This window comes from Rhinoraja longicauda, chromosome 18 (assembly GCF_053455715.1).
Source record: "Rhinoraja longicauda isolate Sanriku21f chromosome 18, sRhiLon1.1, whole genome shotgun sequence".
NCBI lineage: Eukaryota > Metazoa > Chordata > Chondrichthyes > Rajiformes > Arhynchobatidae > Rhinoraja > Rhinoraja longicauda.
The window spans coordinates 14559939-14580907 of NC_135970.1; the positions used below are offsets into that span (position 1 = coordinate 14559939).

The following is a 20969-nucleotide window of genomic DNA, read 5'->3' on the forward strand; positions in this document are numbered from 1 at the left end:
TATAGCGGAGAACCCAGCCTTGACTTGTGCACATCTTGTTTCCACACACTGTGATGCAGGGCACTTATTTTTAACTCTGTATGTTGATGGAAAATGGATGCAAAAAAAACTGGACAAAATTCAATGATTTACTTTGGTTTCTATGATGGGATTTCTTACACTCACCTCAAAAGGCAGTTTCTTACTTTACCTATAAAGAATTTCCAGGACTCGCAATGTAGATTTATAGGTTCAATTTCAATGGTGAGATTTTCCAACTCAGAAAAAGTGCTGCCACTGATTTGAGTTGGCTGGAATTATCAAGTAACTAGACTGGGCTAGAGGTGGGATGCAAGTTTGTTGCTTTTCCACATTCTGTTGGTGTGAATGAATGAGCAAAGAGATCATTCAAAGTTAAACTTCAAAATGTCCATGGATCTCCTCATTGTATTATCTTGCTGACTCTGGGACATTTGAAAACCACCATAACAGAACTTGCAACCCTCTGCAATGTTGTGTAAAACTCACAAACATGCTGCCTGTTTTCTCGTGACTTTTATACTGAGCGTTCAACAAAAATATTTGGTTCAGGTTCACCATTGATTTTCCGGCACCTTTGGTTTCAAAGCCTTGCTGGATTGCCATTTTGCCAGACCGACAAAGGTCCCGTCCTCCAAGAGGAGCCAAATGATACCGGGACGGTCCACCGAGGCCGCGGAAAGAGCCCGACGTACCGGCCTGCAGAGTTGGCTTGGGAAGCTGGCCATTGGAATGCATCTGTCAGCTACGGTCGGGCTGGAGTTCCTGAGACCCAGACACAGGGAGCAAATTCAACCCGCCGATTGGCCATGGAAGTCGGCTATGGGAACGGATCTGCCGGCTCCGGCCAGGCCAGAGTTCCAGAGCCCCGGCCACAGAGGGAATATTCGAACCGCATATCAGCAGCAGAAGTCCCGATGAAGTAGAGATCGGCCGGCCTAGGCGGCACATTTTTGTAGGACCTCCGGGAGGGATTTCAAGTGCGCTCTTGGAATTTTGTCCGGATTGAAGGACCGGTTGCTGGGATAATTGGCGGTGAACTTTTACTAATTTTCATGCTTCTGCCTACAGCAGGCTCAGAAGTGTCAAAATCCCTGGCACAACCCGTCACGACACCATTTGATAACTGCACAGTTCAACAAGTGCAAACTGTGGCATGTAGTTGCCTGTGAATAGGATTTGATGGACTCATACCGTACGTTATTAAAAAAAAGATCTCCCCCTGTGTTGTGGGCAGCGTTTTCTCAAAACAAATGTGCTCTCACTCTTCTCGAGCAAGCAGAAAGCATGTTGCAAAACTGGACAGTGAGATCATGAGGCACAGCAGGTTAACAGCACGCCCTGTTCTCCACTGTCCTTGGGAACGACCTATTGAGTGGCAAAATGCCATCTCTTTGATCAATAGTGGCAATGTAATGAACAATATTTATTAATGGGCACAGACCGCTTTGGCATTTGGTAATGCAAACACAATACTGCCAGAGGCTTTATCCCAGATACGCATATTAATACAGCAACCTTGAATGAAATGCACACGTAAATTGTTTCCACTGCTGCCCATCACAGGTAAGTGGATGAAGCAGATCTTCTGGGTTCAACCCTCCTGAATGGGCACAATAACAAGCTCCCTTTGGAATTATTCAGCTTCTTCAGTGCCAATAACGTGCTTCTGGGGCAGAAATTTGCCATCCTTACCCAGTCTGCTGATTTATATATACTCCAGAAGTCACAACCTCACAGCAATGAAGGTGTGGAATTCTCTGCCTCAGAAGGCAGTGGAGGCCAGTTCGTTGGATGCTTTCAAGAGAGAGCTGGATAGAGCTCTTAAGGATAGCGGAGTGAAGGGGTATGGGGAGAAGGCAGGAACGGGGTACTGATTGAGAGTGATCAGCCATGATCGCATTGAATGGCGGTGCTGGCTCGAAGGGCTGAATGGCCTACTCCTGCACCTATTGTCTATTGTCTACTCTTCCTGAAAATGGCCTGGCAGACCATTGTGCAGAGCTATTAAGCATGGGTTACAAATACTGACCTTGCCAATAATGACATACATTACAAGGCCAGCACAAGAAGGCCGCTTAGTGGTGTGACTGATAAATTTGGTTTGTAGGTTAAATTGGCCTCTGGAAATTGCCCCTAGAGTGTAGGGAGTAGATGCGAAAGTGGGATAACATAGAACTAGTGTGAACAGGTGATCGATGGTCGGCATGGACTCGGTGGGCCGAAAGACCCGTTTCCAAGCTGTATCTTCAAACTAAACTGAACATGGGTCAGTAAACAATCATTTGTTCTAATTCTATAAACAATATTTTTTTTTAATACTTCTGTGTTACAAATGGTGAAGGGGCATATTTCCTTACACACCTTGACAAGACCACAGCTGTGGAATGGCAAACCTGGTATCGGAAAGAAAGGTGGAGCAAGAACAGGGAAGATAGACACAAAATGCTGGAGTAACTCAGCGGGACAGGCAGCATCTCTGGAGAGAAGGAATGGGTGACGTTTCGGGTCAATACCCTTCTTCAGACCAGACTCTGCAGATCAGTTCACAAGAGCCGGGATGTGGTCCAGTAATACTGAACACGTGATACTTCAAACAATGCACAGATTAATTCCAGAAATAACTATTGTAATGCTCATCTCAAACCCTTTCTAAAAGCAAGCACAAAAGCAGATGTTAGCTCGTTCCTTCTTTTGTATTCACAAAGCCGATTCCTGCCATCACAAAGCTGATTCCTAGTGCTTATGCTGTTCAATCTATTTGTTTTTGCAGAACAATAACACCAATTCGTAGACCTAGTTTTTCCTCGCACTATTGCTAAACCGTTTTGACAGCATGATTTCTAAACGAGCCAGCCCACAAATCCAGGGCTCCACAATCTGACTTAAAAGAATAAAACAAATTTAAAAATCATCCTTAACACACCACGAGGAAATGAATGTCAGATGCACTGAGTGCAAACAATCAGATGAAGAAAGAAGAAGCTGCAGCTGGTTTACACAAAAGGAAACAAATACTACTTCAATTTATCAGTAATTAGTCTGAAACCTATACCTAGGTAATTTCAGAGCTCATCTAGATTCTTCCTAAATGTAAAAGGGCACAAAGTGCTGGAGTAACTCAGTGGGCCGGGCAGCATCCTTGGAGAACATGGATAGGTGACGTTTGAGGTTGGGACCCATCTTCAGACTGCCTGAAGAAAAATCCTAATCCGAAACGTCATCTCTCCATGTTCTCCAGAGGTGTTGCCTGCCCGGCTGAGTTACACTAGCACTTTGGGTCCTAATGAGATGAAGAGGTGGGTTGAAATTATTAAATACATTTTTAGATGTGTATGGTAAATGTAGGGCAGCACTGCTGGTAGAGCCGCTGCCTCACAGTACCAGAGACCTGAGCTCGGGTGCTGTCTGTGTGGAGTTTGCACGTTCTTCCCTGCGACATGTGGTTTTCCTCGTGGTTCTCCGATGTGCTCCCACATCCCAATAATGTGGGGGTTTGCAGGGTAATTGGCCTCTGAACATTCATCCTAGTGTGTAGGGAGTGGATGAGAAAGTGGAATAACATCGAACCTGTGTGAATGGGTGATTGATGGTCAGCATGGACTCCACACTGACCATCTGACAACAGCACTGACCCATGTTCAGCATGGACTCGGTGAGCCAACGGGACAGTTTCCACGCTATATCTTTAAACTCTAAATGTGTGGATGTTTAGTTTAGTTTTCTTTAGTTTAGAGATACAGTGCAGTAACAGGCCCTTTGGCCCCCCGACTCCACAATATCCTACACACACTGGGGACAATTTTACACTTACACCAAGCTAACTAACCTACAAACCTGTACGTCTTTGGAGTGTGTGAGGAAACCGGAGATCTCGGAGAAAACCCATGCAGATCACGGGGAGAACGTACAAACTCCGTACAGCCAGCAACCTTAGTCAGGATCGAACACGGGTCACTGGCGCTGTAAGACGGTAGTTCTACCGCTACGCCAGCCTGCCGCCCTGTTGGCAGCACTGCCAGCTTTTATTGCCCAGGCCTGGTTGCCCCCGCAGTGAGGAGGCAGCCACATTTCTGCGTCTGTGGTCACCTACCAACCAGACAGGGCAATGACAGCAGATTTCCTTCCCCAGTGAATCCGATGGGTTTTTTTCTGCCAATCATGCCGTTTTAATTTCACTCTTACTGACACTAGTCCCTTTTCAAAATTATTTAAAGGTATTTAATTACTTGAACTTCAGTTCTCTTGCTGCCGTGATGGGATTCAGTCCACATCCCATGATCAAAGGTCCAGAACTCTCGCAGCTAATCGAGTAACCTAATCACGACTTGGACATACCTCAGCGAAAATGACTGAGCAAGCAAGCGATTTATGGCATTCCACCACTCAGGTTGGCATTTCATCAACAGCTCATTGCTGCAATAAATTCAGAGTTCAGGTTTTCTTTAGACAAGGTAATAGGTCGCAGCCTCAGCAGGATACTTCCTTCCTTGTGAACATCCCAAATTTAATCATCTCCAGGAAACCCCACAAGATAAAATAGGACTGGATGTTGAAAGACTGGAGCGGCTAGGCTTGTATACACTGGAATTTAGAAGGATGAGAGGGGATCTTATCGAAACATATAAGATTATTAAGGGGTTGGACACGTTAGAGGAAGGAAACATGTTCTCCAATGTTGGGGGAGTCCAGAACCAGGGGCCACAGTTTAAGAATAAGGGGTAGGCCATTTAGAACAGAGATGAGGAAAAACTTTTTCAGTCAGAGAGTTGTAAATCTGTGGAATTCACTGCCTCAGAAGGCAGTGGAGGCCAAGTCTCTGAATGCATTCATGGGAGAACTAGATAGAGCTTTCTGTGCAGATCCGGTGGGCCGAAGGGCCTGTTTCCACACTGTATCTCTAAACTAAACCAAACGAAACTAAACTAAATTGAGGAAGATTTACTGAGATTAGAGGACTTTAGTTAGGGATGATTAAATATGATTGATTGAATTAGGGGTAAGGAGTAGGCCATTTAGAACTGAGATAAGGAAAAACTTTTTCACCCAGTGAGTTGTGAATTGGCAATGGAGGCCGATTCACTGGATGCATTCAAAAGAGAGTTAGGTATAGCTCTTAGGGCTAGCGGAATCAAGGGATATGGGGAGAAGGCATGAACGGGGTACTGATTGAGAATGATCAGCCATGATCACATTGAATGGTGGTGCTGGCTCGAAGGGCCGAATGGCCTACTCCTACACCTATTGTCTATTGTCTAGGACACTCACAGTAAGAATCTAAATGCCCTCGAGCAAGAATCCTCACCTGAAAGTCAGCCTACTGCAAGATCAAGACCATCCCACGGACATCAATAGAGATTTCATACAGTGGGTAATGGGTACCCTCTGCCAGAGGAGGTAGGTAGTAGAGGAGGTAGTTGAGGAGGAGAGGTAGTTGAGTCAGGTACTATAATAACATTTAAAAGACTTTTGGAAAGGTACATGCATAGGAAAGGTTTCGAGGGATATGGGGCAAATGTGAGCAGGTGGGACTAGCATTAATGGGGCATCTTGGTTGGCATGGGCAAGTTGGGCCGAAGGGCCTGTTTCCATGCTGTAAGACTATGAAACATCTCTTATAAAACATCTCATGTTTCTATTGTAGGGAATGGAAAACATTATGCAAGCCAGATTTTTATTTGATTGGTATTGGATTATTACTGAAATACAGTGAAAAATATATTTCAAATCATAGCACAATTTTGTTTTGGTTTCTAGAGATACTGCGTGGAAGCAGGCCGTTTGGCCCATTCAGTCCATGCCAACCAACAATCACGCCTACATTCTATCCTAGGCCCCTAGAAACCTGCACGTGTTTGGAATGTGGGAGGTAGCCAGAGCACCCGGAAAAAACCCCACGTGGGTAACAGGAGCTAGACACAAAATGCTGGAGTAACTCAGCGGGACAGGCAGCATCTCTGGAGAGAAGGAATGGGCGACGTTTCGGGTCGAGACCCATCTGAAGAAGGGACCCGTCTGTCCGAAACGTCACCCATTCCTTCTCTCCAGAGACGCTGCCTGTCCCGCTGAGTTACTCCAGCTTTTTGTGTCTATCTTCAGTTTAAACCAGCATCAGCAGTTCCTCCGTACACTTTGGGTAACAGGGAGAATGTGCAAACTCTGCACAGACACCACCTGTAGTCAGGATCGAACCCCAGGGTCTCTGGCGCTATATGGCAGCAACTCTACCACTGCGCCACTGTGCCGCCCCTGAACATGAGTACATCGAAGATCAAAATTGTCCCAATGTGCTCAATATGTGAGATAATGTTTACTCGTCCAGTAGTTCAAATAATGACTTTTCAGTGCTGTCAGCCCTCCTCTTTAAGCTGCTAGTACGACCAGTATGCTGATAAAACAAATAGTAAAACTAACAAAAAGAGAAGGCAGCAGAGTTCAGTGACTATAAACTTGATAGGAGAAACAGACGAGTGTTGTTCAATAATCACTGGGCCTACGGAATTCAGAATGGAAGGTCAAGTGACCTCTACTCACATGATGATAAAATACCTTTGAAACAGAACATGCTTATTTAACAAGTTCAAACGCTGAAGTCAAATAGCGCCCAATAATTTGGACGCACAAAGACACACACACACGCCCACAGTACACTGATGGAACATCCACCTCCTGTTCAGCAACAAAACGAGGAAAATGTGTAATCAAGGCACAAAGTGCTGGTGTAACAACTGGTCTGGATGCATCCCTGGAGAACACGCATCGGTGACGTTTCCGTTCGGGATCCTTCTTCAAAACGGACTGTTTTACTAGCCAATTTGAGTTCCAATTGCAATTCATATCATCATCATATCATATATATACAGCCGGAAACAGGCCTTTTCGGCCCTCCAAGTCCGTGCCGCCCAGCGATCCCCGCACATTAACACTATCCTACACCCACTAGGGACAATTTTTACATTTACCCAGCCAATTAACCTACATACCTGTACGTCTTTGGAGTGTGGGAGGAAACCGAAGATCTCGGAGAAAACCCACGCAGGTCACGGGGAGAACGTACAAACTCCTTACAGTACAGCACCCGTAGTCAGGATCGAACCTGAGTCTCCGGCGCTGCATTCGCTGTAAAGCAGCAACTCTACCGCTGCGCTACCGTGCCGCCCTTATCCTATTGGGGTAGCTATTATTTATCCCTCCATCAATATAGGCAATGTTTACTAACCCTTAGGGTCTTGGCTGCTAAGATAATTCCTCTATGTCTGTGTCAACCTATTGCCTGTCACGCTTTGTCGTGCCTCTCCTCTCTCCCACCTTTCTCCTCCTTCCCCCCCCCCCCCCCCCCACCTCACCCCCATATCAATCAGATTGAAGAAGGGTCCCAACTCGAAACGTTACCTGTCCATATTCTCCAGAGATGCTGCCTGACCCGCTGAGTTACTCCAACACCTTGTGTCATTTTTTTTGTAAACCAGCATCTGGAGTTGTTTGTTTCTAAATTCTGGAACTACTCAGCTAGCAGAATAGCGTGGGTGAGGAGAGAAACAGAACTAACATGTCAGGGTGGTGTCACATTAACTCTGCTCTTCCCTCCACAGTTGTTGCGCGTGTTCTGTTTTTATTTCTGATATCGGGGATCCGCGGTTTGTTAACCTGCATTTATCAATAACCTTCGATGGGCTTACATTATCCGCAGGCACATCAAAGGAATGATCAGCACAAAACAGCACGATTGCCAGAGAAAGAGGCATTGGGAATCACAAGGAGGGCAAGGGAAGGTCGGGGGGAGTAGGGGATTGCGTGCCCACCCCCCCAAAACAAAATCATGAAGTACATTCAGAACTTGCTTATGTGTGTATAATATGTGCTTTGTGCATCAGTCAAAAGTGGTCACCTTTAAATTCTTGTACAATGAACAATTGTGCAAGGGGCAATGAACAAAACATAGCCAAAGGTCCAGTGGGACATCTTCAAAGGAGGAATGGAGACAAAGATGTGGATAGGATGTGGGAGAGGTATCCAGAGCTTCAGATTTATCCAACTAATGGGAAATCTACCAATCTTGGCACCAAGCTGGAATTCACAGCTTGTTCTGACTAGCAAACAACATTCCTTCTCGGTATACCAAGGTGTTCAATTGATCTAGAGCTGAATTAAAAGAAACAGGATGTCGAAACAAAAAATGTTCAACCTTTCCACTTTACGAACAGATCTTACTGCCATCTTGCCCTCAATCAATACCTCCCTCCGAGCTACTTGATGACTTGCGACAACTTGGTTCAACTTTGCACTTCAAACCCATAGGTTGGACAAGGTCTTGAACCAGCTCTGTTGGACCAATCCTGCTCATGTCTGAGCATAGACATGAAGGGTTATTCACATTTTACCACCTTAAAAAGGAACTACATATAGCACAGCAAAGCAACGGGGACATAAAACTCTCCTGCCCGAAACTGAACTCTATGAGTTGTAGCATGCCATTTAAACCACACTTTCTTTATGCTGACACTACATTCACAGAAGGCCGTGGCTGATAATTCAATATCAAGAATTGTTAACTCCCACTGCAGATAGAAAAACATTTCTATCCTTGCGCGAGTTCTATAAAGATATCACAAGTTCACCCAGTTCTTTCTTACACTATAACAGCCATAATCTTTGGTCCAGACAGTAAACATGCTCTTACGTTCTCACAAATACATTTTATGTCAGCAAGACAGATTAGTAGGATCTGAACATGTTCTAAATTATATAGGAATTTATAAGGCAGCTTGTTGTTTTATCTGCTATGGTATACTTTAGAAGTGACTGAGGATACTGGGGCAGCATGGTGGTGCAGCGGTAGAGTTGCTCCCTGACAATGCCAAAGACCCAGGTTCGCTGCTGACTACGGGTGCCGGCTGTATGGAGTTTGTGCATTCTCCCTGTGACCATGTGGGTTTTCTCCCGGTGCTCCGGTTTCCTCCCACACACCAAAGATTGAATAGACAATAGGTGCAGGAGTAGGCCATTCGGCCCTTCGAGCCAGCACCGCCATTCAATGTGATCATGGCTGGTCATTCTCAATCAGTACCCCGTTCCTGCCTTCTCCCCATATCCCCGGACTTAAGAGTTCTATCTAGCTCTCTCAGAGAATTGGCCTCCACTGCCTTCTGAGGCAGAGAATTCCACAGATTTACAACTCTCTGACTGAAACTCCCTGACTGAACCCGGGACTCTGGCTCCACCGCTCGACCACCACGCCACTGTTCTGCCCTAACGCCGTGGTAGTAAAACGAAATGGAACATTCTGGAGGACACCATATACATGAAGTTCTTTCTTTAAAGTACACAGAATAAATTACCTACTGAATCATTACAATTAATCTCAACCTATATTCGGGGAAGGATGACTGAAAATTTGTTTTGGACATGGGGGGCCAGCCGGAGGCCGTGTCAATTGACCGCCTGAAGTCGGCCCACTTAGACATTGGCCAACCTGTGCGGGTTGCCCAGCCTCGGCCACGAGGTCGCCCACCCTTGCGGGTCCCACCACCTGTCCCTCCAACTGTGCCTCCGCCGGCCCCTCTGTCGACCGATTACCGTACGCGGTCCGGTCGGGTTGTGCGACCACCAGTGCGCTTCGTGCCTCCGGTTCTGGGGGGGGGGGGGTCCCGTGGCGGCTCCCAAGGGTCGGGCCATACTACTACTGACCCCTCGGCACGGGAATGGACCAGTCCAGGGGGGTGGTCCGGTACCATGTATATAAGGACAAGGTTTTGGGCGCGAAGCCATTCCGGCAGACTCGACCCGTCTGATAACCGAGGAATAATAAAACAGAACGTCCCAAAATACCCGGCTTCTCGCCTTTATTTCGGGCCTCTTCCGACGCGCCACAATATAAAGTAAAATAGTGGACTGGCCATACTTGTTTAGAGTCTTGGAGAGGTTTGGACTTGGCAAAAAATTTGCAGCCTGGGTCAAGCTATTATATCACTCACCTTTAGCATGTATACAGACAAATTATTCGCGATCTGAATATTTTCCATTGACACGGGGCACTCGCCAAGGCTGCCCATTGTCTCCGCTTCTTTTTGCGATTGCAATCGAGCCTCTTTCTATTGCACTTAGATCAACCACAATATTTCAGGGCATTAGGAGAGGAAACATGGAACATCGCGTGTCTCTAGATGACCTCCTTCTTTATGTGAGTGACCCTGCAGCTAGCATCCCTGCAATTGTGTCATTGTTAGATCAGTTTGGAACTTTCTCTGGCTATAAACTAAACCTCCAAAAAAGTGAATGCTTTCCCGTCAACCTAGCCCTACAGATCCCACGCTTTAAACTATGTAAAATGTCACAGTATTGGATTAACTCAGCAAGTCAGGCAACATCTCTGGAGGTCCTGGATAGGCAACATTTCAGGTCAGGACCTTTGTTCAAACTGATTGCAGGCTAGCCTTTATGCAACCTTCTGCCGATAACATCCCCCTTCACTTGTTTCCACCTATTACTTGCCAGGTTTTGTCCTGCCTCTCCTTTCTTCCAGCACACTCCCTCTACCCCTCCCTCGCTCCCCCCACACCACAATCAGTCTGAAGAAAGGTTCCTAGCTGAAACGTCACCTATCCATGTTCTCCAGAGATGCTGCCTGACCCGCTGAACTACTCCAGCGCTTTGTGTCTTTGAAGGGTCTCGACCCAAAACGTCACCCATTCCTTCTCTCCCGAGATGCTGCCTGAGCTGCTGAGTTACTCCAGCATTTTGTGAATAAATACCTTTGATTTGTACCAGCATCTGCAGTTATTTTCTTATACTCTTTGTAAAGTAGCATCTGCAGTGCCCTGGGTCTTCTTAAAATTGTGAAGGTTTCATTCTAGATTTGGCCACATTTCAATATTCTAGCTGGAGATTGCTTTTCCCAGAATATTCGGGTTGAAAGTCTTCACAATTATTATCAAATTTGATAATGAATGTAGCAACCAACCACTCGGGTGCTTGGCAATGCAATATAATCTGTGCAGAGCACACCGACGATCTTTTCAAAGAATCAGTGGCAGTTCTGGAAAAGAACAACTTTTTGGCATCGCACCATCTAAAGCAGAGTATTTGTACAGGAAGATATCTGTGTATGAACATCAACTATTTTTCCACCAAAATACACGATCCACCTCCTCAATCATTTATTTGGTAAACAGACCAGATCAACAAAGTGATCAGATTTGATCTTCCTTGGCTGAAACATTGGTTCAGGGTTCCAACCCTTGGGACAGGTTGAAAAATATCCAATAACACACACAGTTCCATGCTGCTTTCTAGTAACCACTTGGAAGAATATTGTCATATCTAAATGCTGTGAAAAGCTCTTCAGAAATGCAGCTAGAAGTTCTAGATACCATCTCCAGGTACCGAATGCCCATATTTGCAGACGCCCCTACATACAAACGAGCTTCCATAATGTTATTAAATTCAAAAGTCTGACTACATAGATATATCTGTTCCTATCGATGGCAGAACTAGTTTCCTCTCTCTCCAATTTTAGCAATTGGTCTTTCATATCAGTGGTATGTGTTTTTGATGCCATTCACTGCAATACTATGGAGACATGATTACCATATCCAATGATTTTTGTGCATTTTCTGAGCTTATGGACAAAATCAACTTATGGAAGTCTGAAAAGATGGAACACATTTGTTTTCTGGGGAAGGCTCATAAAATTCTTTTTTTTTTAAATCCTACAATTAAAAATCAACTTATGTGGAGAAGGGGAAAATTGTGCCCATTTCCAGTAGTCTTAGTGCCTGTTGGGAAATACAATTCCTGACTTTCCAACAGGATTTTCATTCTTCTTATGACCTTTATCCTGGTGTAAAACCTCTCAGATTGATAACAACGGCACTGCGACATGCAAAATCTGTCTCCAGTGTCTGGCAAAACTACAGTTCTTATTTAGTTTTGGAACAAGTTTTTGGAACAGGGTGACACTGTGGCACAGTGATAGATTTGCTGCCATACAGAGAGAGAGATAAATAGAAGAGTGTACTCATAAGGTCATAAGGGATAGGAGTAAAATTAAGCCAGTCGGACCATCAATTCAACTCCTCCATTAAATATTGTCTGATTTTTCTCTCCCTCCTAACCCCATTCTCCTGCCTTCTCCCCATAACCCCTGACCCCTGTACTAATCAAGAATCTATCTATTTATGCCTTAAAAATATCCATTGACTTGGCCACCACAGCCTTCGGTGGCAAATAATTCCACAGATTCACCGCCCTCTGACTGAAGAAATTCCTCCTCACCTCCTTCCTAAAGGAACGTCCTTTAATTCTGAGGCTATGACCTCTAGTCCTAGACTCTCCCACTAGTGGGAACATCCTCTCCACATCCACTCTATCCAAGCCTTTCACTATTAGGTAAGTTTCAATTAGGTCCCTCCCTTCTCCTTCTAAACTCCAGTGAGTACAGGCCCAGTGCCATCAAATGCTCATCAAATGTTAACCCAAATGAGTGATAATGAAAGTGCGTGAGACATAAGGAAAGCGTGCAAGTAAAGACAGAGCAAGAAATAAAATGAATACAAGCAGATAGGATATCAAATGCATCAAGGAGAGATTGACCCAGCCAGGTGATCAATACCTGACAACACCCAAAGTCAAAGTTTGCACGAGATCTAAAAGAATTGCCAAGTTGTACTTACACTCAATAAGGAACCAAGAGCTGCAGAACAGAAGTGCAAAGAGGGAACAGAAAGTAATAATGCAAAGTATTATCATAAAGAAATAATAAGAATAACATTTACTATCTACAATTAACAGGAAGGAAGGGGAAATCAAACACCTTAGGACATAAGTTTAAGATGAGAGGGGCAAGATTTAATAGGAACCTGAGAGAGTGGTGAATCTATGGGATGAGCTGCCAGAGGAGTTTGTTGAGACAGATACTATAACAGCATTTAAAAGGCACTTGGACAGGTACATGTTAGGAAAGGTTTAGAGGGATGTGGGCCAAACGCGGGCAAACGGGACTAGCTTAGTCGGGGTTCCTTGGTCGGCATGGACAAGCTGTTTCAACGCTGTATGACTCTACGACTCCAAAAGGAAGTTAAACTATTGACTTGACTATCAAAATAGCTGCATAACATTTGACAGGATATGGTTATTGGACTGGAATTCCAATTGACAGGATTTGATGAGTGGATGTCCAATATAGATATGTGCTGAGGTCACAACTACGCACCAGATTTGTAAATAATTTGTAAATAAGGTAGATGATAGAATAAGCAGTGTTGTAAGCAGCGTAGGTGGAAACATTAAATTATTAAGTAATATTTACAGTAAAATGTATAATCACCTTTGATTTGCTTGGAAATGCTGATGGTTCGGACTCTCTCTCACAGGGTGTAGCTTCTCAAGTGCCATTTAGCATACGTGGACCTGGGTTCCAGTCCTCTCTTTAAAGTCACTGCACTCCCAGTTCCCATGCTTTCTTTAATACACTGCCACCCCAGTTCCCAGGCACTCTTAAACTAACCAGAGTCTCAGGTTTCCCAGCCTGTTTCCTATGCTGACTTGAAATGTACTGTGTTCCCTAGAAAACTTACGAAGCCGCTGTAATGTGTAACATCTTCAAAAGGTGAATTCAAAATGTGTTGGGGCATTAATTGGAATAATATTCAATAGTCCAGAAAATATAACAGTCCATCTTCAGCATGTGTGTACCGGTATTACAACGTTTCGCAGTATTAGATTGAGCAGATTGGCAAAGTTGTGGCACATATTTTTCAATGCAGACAAATAAGATCTTCCACAATGAACTCAAATAAGGAGAGAAGATAACACAGGCCGTCCCCGGATAATGAATATGTTCCATCTCTACAGACGTCCATAGGTTTATTTTGTCCTTAATTCATAAAATACACAAATATTGCTCAAAATGGTAACCATACATCTGCAGTATTGTAATGAGTGGCAACAAAATCACATGACACTGATAAGAAAACACAATTACTAAAAGTGAGAGATGGTGAGAAAACCAATTCTGCCACTCAAAGGAATGTACTTGTGTGGTTACATCGGGCTTTTGAGGTAATATAATGAGAGCTTGATCATAGTTCATGTAGTGTATCTTGTAATGGCATGTGCAAGTTGGGCCGAAGGGCCCTGTTTCCGTGCTGTGTGATTCTACATTTATGGTATCCACACTAGAGGCATTCATAAACCAGAGATTTCCTGTACTTCCCAAGTGAAAAGTATATAAGTGGTGTAGATAAAATGAGTTTTGGACCTCATGAGTAATGAGTCACACACTCGGACTAAAAACCATCGTAATAGCAATGGCAATTGCTAGTGGATAACAGTGGGATAGAGGCTTCTGTGCATCACAGACAGCACAGGTTCGACTATATCTAGAACACAATGAACAGTTCCAAGACTAAACATTGGGGAGGATGCATTGGCTGGAAGGAGCACAGCATAGATATATGATACCTAGATTCCAAGAGTTCAATAATACTGGATTCCAAGAAATCAACTATCAGCAGAGATTACTCAAACCAAGATAATACTGCTTGCAATTTAGAAGGCTAAAGGTTATTTTGTTAAGGTTTCTGAGATGTTAAGTGCAACTGATGGGGAGGATAAAGAATACTCAGTACGGTTGGGATGGGGAGTCTTAAACTAGGGGTCATAATTTCAGCCTGAGAACAGTGACCTCCAGTTTCGAGAACAACTTCTTCCAATCAAACATCAAGCTCTTGAACCACCCTGGTACAACATTAACTACAACCCTACTTCCACTGAAGTACAGAAAGTGCTAGAGTAACTCAGCAGGTCAGGCAGCATCTCTGGAGAACATGGATGTGACATTTTGGGTTGGGACCCTTCTCAGTCTGAAGAAGGATCCCGATCCAAAACGTTGCTATCCAGGTTCTTCAGAGATGATGGCTGCCCTGCTGATTTACTCCAGCACTTTGTCTTTTTTTGTAAACCAGCTTCTACAGTTCCTTGTTTCTCCACTGAACTACTATATACTTTGTATAAGGTTGCACCGTATACTTTGACTTACACTTTTATGGTTATCGAATGTAACTGATAATTTATTGTTCAATTAAAATAGCGTTTTTCCAGTCTTTAACACCAAAGCAGCACTATTTTTCAAGGAACAGGCCATTCAGTCCCACAAGCCTGCTCCGCCTTGGCTGCCCATAACTTCATCCCTATAACATCATCATTTGATTCCTTTCCCTAACACTTCTTATAGGATCAGATTTGTTTTGTATTTGACCAGCATCTCTAGCTTTTGAGGCAAGAACCAATTAATTTCCATGATCCGCTGCAGGAAAACATATTTCCTGATTTTACTTCCAACTGCTCAAATATTATGATCGCGTTATCTTATTCTGGATTTCTTATCCATGAAAGGAAGGGAGTCAAAGGTCTAAACTGGATCACCTTCTAACTCACTACAGGATAACTTGGTGCAAACTGTCCTTCTAATTAAACCCATTTAACCTTGGTTTCATTATGAATCTGCACTGGCCTCCCTTTTTGAAGTCGTAAGATCTTTGCTTGTATTATGGTACCAATACTGAAGGTTGGCTAAGGCTTAATGCAACAGAAAAGGTCCTTGACTTTGTTATGCCATTCCTTAGCGCAGTTGTGGCTGACGATATCATGACCAACGGTTTGTAAATACTAAGAAGTTAATCTATCTAAAACAAAGTGGAGACTGTATACACTGCCATCCCCTATCATCCACAACGATTGATTATCAATCGTTCTTGCTCGATGTTAACCTTTACAAGACACCGACCTCATATTTTCTGACCCATTGCTGACCCTTCGTTGCAACATCTCACCAATTACCTAATAGTATTATTCTGCACTGTGACGTTGCCTCTCAGCTTTCTGTGTGAGTGGGCGGATGCATGGCAGGTGCAGTTTAATGTGGATAAGTGTGAGGTTATCCACTTTGGTGGTAAGAACAGGAAGGCAGATTATTATCTGAATGGTGTCAAGTTAGGAAAAGGGGATGTACAACGAGATCTGGGTGTCCTAGTGCATCAGTCACTGAAAGGAAGCATGCAGGTACAACAGGCAGTGAAGAAAGCCAATGGAATGTTGGCCTTCATAACAAGAGGAGTTGAGTATAGGAGCAAAGAGGTCCTTGTGCAGTTGTACAGGGCCCTAGTGAGACCGCACCTGGAGTGCTGTGTGCAGTTTTGGTCTCCAAATTTGAGGAAGGATATTCTTGCTATTGAGGGCGTGCAGCGTAGGTTTACAAGGTTAATTCCAGGAATGGCGGGACTGTCGTATGTTGAAAGACTGGAGCGACTAGGCTTGTATAACCTGGAATTTAGAAGGATGAGAGGGGAGCTTATTGAAACATATAAGATTATTAAGGGGTTGGACACGTTAGAGGCAGGAAACATGTTCCCAATGTTGGGGGAGTCCAGAACCAGGGGCCACAGTTTAAGAATAAGGGGTAGGCCATTTAGAACAGAGATGAGGAAAAACCTTTTCAGTCAGAGTTGTAAATCTGTGGAATTCTCTGCCTCAGAAGGCAGTGGAGGCCAATTCTCTGAATGCTTTCAAGAGAGAGCTAGATAGAGCTCTTAAGGATAGCGGAGTCAGGGGGTATGGGGAGAAAGCAGGAACGGGGTACTGATTGAGAATGATCAGCCATGATCACATTGAATGGTGGTGCTGGCTCAAAGAGCCTACTCCTGCACCTATTGTCTATTGTTGACATGCTCCCTCTGACACTCGATAACACCAACTGGTGCAGGAGATGTGCGATGCTTGCAAAGGCATGTTTCGTTCACGGTACAGCGGTAGGGAGGGGAACAACAAATGCCCTGATGGTGACTCGCTCCTGCAAAGTACCAAAGTGCTTGAGACCCAAGGCACGTTGTTTTAGAAAATAGGCTTCCAAACATCTGAAACCAATTCCTTTGTTAAAACGTGGGTCCGGAACTTGGTGCTTGGGGGCAGGAGGAGGAAGGAAAGTCGGTGAGGAAGAGACCTATTGGTGGGGTCAACATGATTGGCAAAGGTTTGAGGTTGGGAGAATGCAGGAGAGGGTCACGAGGGGAAGATGATGATTCATAACTGAAGGAACTGTGGATATGGAGGTGGAACAGCACTGAGGGTTGACTATTTACCTTGGCCTATCTGACAAGGGTTCCCAGCATGAGACTTCATGAGATGGGACATAGTCAAGCAATTCTATTTAAAATCCCGATGAAGCAGCTCTTACGATATGATAGAACTTTATTAATCCCAGGAGGGAAATAGGTCTGCCACCAGTCATAAAACACACGATACATGAAACATGAAATGACGAGTGGAAAGTCCAGGATTGGAGTTGTGCAAAGATTGGGAAGGGATGGGGAGTCAGTCAACCCCACGACGGTAAGGGGAGGAGTTGTACAGTTTGAGAGCCACAGGGAAAAAGGATCTCTTGTGACGTTCTGTGTGCTTATAAATGTGTATCGAAATCACGCATGTGGGGTCCAGTTATCTGTGTTCCGTGATAACAGACACCACTGGGCACATCCAGGCTTCTCCCTGTTAGCATGCAGAAAACCAGGAAGGAAATTGGTGGGTTCTGCAGAACCCACAACTTCCTCTTTATAATTTGTTATATTTAACAGAAAATTACATAAATTACAAACATAATGGCAGAATCATAAATACCAGGCACTGTCTGAAAAACGTGGAGTCAATGGTCAGAGTTAAAGGTTAATCTCAGTATGTCTATACCGAGTCCAGATGCCATTAAAGTACCAAATAAAAAGACGAGGTTCCAATTCTTGTGCTTACTTTAGCTGTCGCTGGAATAGTGGCAAGCTGAGTCCTAATGATGGCAAGAAGAGAGTGGGGGGGGGTGGCAAATTAAAGCAAGAGGTGGCAAGAAGTGCACGTTTACATGTGAACTGAGTGTAGATACTCCACAAAGCGGACAATCAATCTGCATTTCCAGCATTTTATGTTTTCATGGATTAATTCCAATGCCTGCATTAATTTGATTTAGTATTACCTTTAATCTGTTCAAATAAAAGACATTGCTGAGAGACTCCGAATGAATGTTAGCTCTATTTGTCCTCCTATTTATTTTTTAATTCCCCTCTGACGCCTCTTTTTTCTGCACACACGAAGACTAAAATGATGTTTCCTGCCCTTGCTCAACAACGTCACCACCTCTGCTTCCTCCCGTCACACGAGCTAGCTCTGACTTCCTTTCCCTGACTTTGCTACCTCCATTTGTAGGTCTTTACCATAAACTCATTCTTCACGATGCGAGATATCTATGTTACAGATTCCAAAATATAGACTGAGTGGCCACAATGTGAAATCATCTCTATTGAACACATTTGGATGAACCCAAATTTCACATTGCCTACAAACTTTAATTCTCTACCCTATTCCAATTCTGCCCTCTGTGTTCTAAGAGATCTCCTACTCTGTTCCAAGAAAGATGAACCTTATCTCTGGAAACACCTTCTCTCTGATTCAGCACATTTCACAGGTTTAACCGCGAGTAAAAATAACTTTAGATCACAACTATTGTCCATTTTATCTGACAGGTGTTGTTGGAATTAATTTTATAGTTCATACTTATGCCTTCTCTAGGCCTATCTTCTTTGCGGTGGTGTCTTGTTCCGGTGAAGCAGCAGTTAATTCTGACAGCACACAGATATTAATCCTGATCTCCAGTGCTGTCTATGTGGAGTTTGCACATTCTCTCTGGTGGATTAACATTGGTTTTCCAGTTTAATAAAGTAATACAGCATGGAAACAAGCCACCGGTCCATTTGTGAAAGCCAACATGTCCATACTGGCCCACCTGTACTAATACCATCTTTCAGCACTTGGCCGGCAGTTTTCCATGCCTGGGCGATTTTATCCCACATCCCAAGAAACTGCTGACAGACCACCACTGTAAACTATCCCCACTTTTTGTGGGTAGCCAGAGAATAGAAAGAGGGGAAGGTAGTTGATGAGCAAATTAGAGAGAATTGGGGCAAAACAAGTGGAGAGTTGGGACTGGTGACGTTTCGGGTTGACAATAGACAACAGGTGCAGGAGGAAGCCATTCGGCCCTTCGAGCCAGCACCGCCATTCAATGTGATCATGGCTGATCATTCTCAATCAGTACCCAGTTCCTGCCTTCTCCCCATACCCCCCCCTGACTCCGCTATCCTTAAAAGCTCTATCAAGCTCTCTCTTGAATGCATTCAGAGAATTGGCCTCCACTGCCTTCTGAGGCAGAGAATTCCACAGATTCACAACTCTCTGACTGCAAAAGTTTTTCCTCATCTCCGTTCTAAATGGCCTACCCCTTATTCTTAAACTGTGGCCCCTGGTTCTGGACTCCCCCCAACATTGGGAACAATGTTGAGAACCTTCTTCAGACAATCCTGACTGATGAAGGCTAATGTGCCAAAAGACTTTTTGACCACCCCATCTACGTGTAACTTTCAACGAACTATGCACCTGCACTCCTAGAACCCTCTGGTCCACAATACTCCCCGGAGCCCTACAATTCACCGTGTAGGTCCTGCCCATGTTAGAGTTTCCAAAATGCAACACCTCACATTTCTCTGTATTAAATTCCATCAACCATTCCCCAACCCACCTGGCCAACCGATCAATAACCTGCTGCAATTTCTGACGACCATTTTCACTATCTGCAATGCCGCCCACTGTGCAACATGGTGAGAAGGAAGAGGTGAGCGGGGTCCCGTCAGGCAGACCGCCCCTGTCCTGTGCTGTGTTGCCCCGTCCCGTCCCTGTCCCAGGGAGTCTCTCGGTGAGAGGGAGTGGGCCACTTACCCAGGCAAGCTCCACTGACCAAGGCGGTGGCTATCAGCGCGCCGGCCGATGTCCCGTAGATGTTGCTGGCGTTATGCACCAGATGCGGGGCGTGCTCGCACAGGCAGCTGGCGACCCCCACATGGTAAATGCCCAGGAACCCGCAGCCGGCGAACGAAATGCTCCAGGACGAATCGTCTGGTCGCATCATCTCCTGGGCTTTGGCAGCAAACGCCCGCTGCGCTCACATCTCCCTCGGCTCCGCTCTGCCCAGCCCTGCCCTCCTCAGCTTAGCCCAGCCCTGCTCTCCTCTCCTCTGCCCAGCCCTGCTCTCCTCCCCTCTGCCCAGCGCTGCTCTCCTCCCCTCTGCCCAGCGCTGCTCTCCTCTCCTCTGCCCAGCGCTGCTCTCCTCCCCTCTGCCCAGCGCTGCTCTCCTTTTCTCTTGTCTCCTCTGTCCTGCTCCACTCTCCTTTCCTCTCGTCTCCTCCCCTCTGACCTGCTCTACCCTGCTCTGCTCTCCCCTATTCTACTCTGTCCTCCTCTGCTCTCCTCTGCCCTGTCCTCTCTGCTCTGTCCTGTCCTGTCCTCCTCTCCTCTGGTCTACTCTGTCCTGCTCTACTCTCCTCTCCTCCCGTCTCATCCGACCAACCATCTCCCCCGCACGGCCTGATAGACACCCCCCTGCCCCTCAGTGCCACCAATGACCGAGCTCCATTCCCAAGCCAGGCAGGCACTCAGCTGTCAGTCCGGGCCCGAGCTGCAGGGCTTGTTTTGATCTGGGCTTTATATATTTATCTTCCTGTTTCTAACTGGCTGGCCACCAGGGTTTGCTGTGCAGTTTCAAAAACAAGGTGCAGGAGATATGGCGAAGAATTGCAATGTCTCTGATATTTAGTGCTTCGTGTTTATAGTTTTAAGATGGGGGGGAAGCAAAGTTTAAGGAGACTGACACAAAATGCTGGAGTAACTCAGTGGGTCAGGCAGGCAGCGTCTCTGGAGAGAAGGAATGGGTGATTGCAGAAGGGTCTCGACCCGAAACGTCACCCATTCCTTCTCTCCACAAACGCTGCCTGAGTTACTCCGGCATTTTGTGCCTATCTTCGGTGTGAACCAGCATCTGCAGTTCCTACCTACACAACGTTTAAGGAGATGTGCGGGTGGGT

General features: G+C 45.2%; 1 protein-coding gene across 2 annotated transcripts in view; it reads right to left on the reverse strand.

Moving 5' to 3' along the window:
- The window catches only part of pnpla2 (patatin-like phospholipase domain containing 2), a 56513-nt gene extending 36071 nt beyond the window's left edge, over positions 1-20442 (reverse strand). For both annotated transcript variants that reach the window (XM_078415141.1, XM_078415140.1), the window contains exon 1: positions 19828-20442. In XM_078415141.1, coding sequence (XP_078271267.1) covers positions 19828-20017 — 190 coding nt within the window. In that variant the 5' untranslated portion in view covers positions 20018-20442. The remainder of the gene's footprint in view (positions 1-19827) is intronic.
- Between the last annotated feature and the right edge of the window lie 527 nt (positions 20443-20969).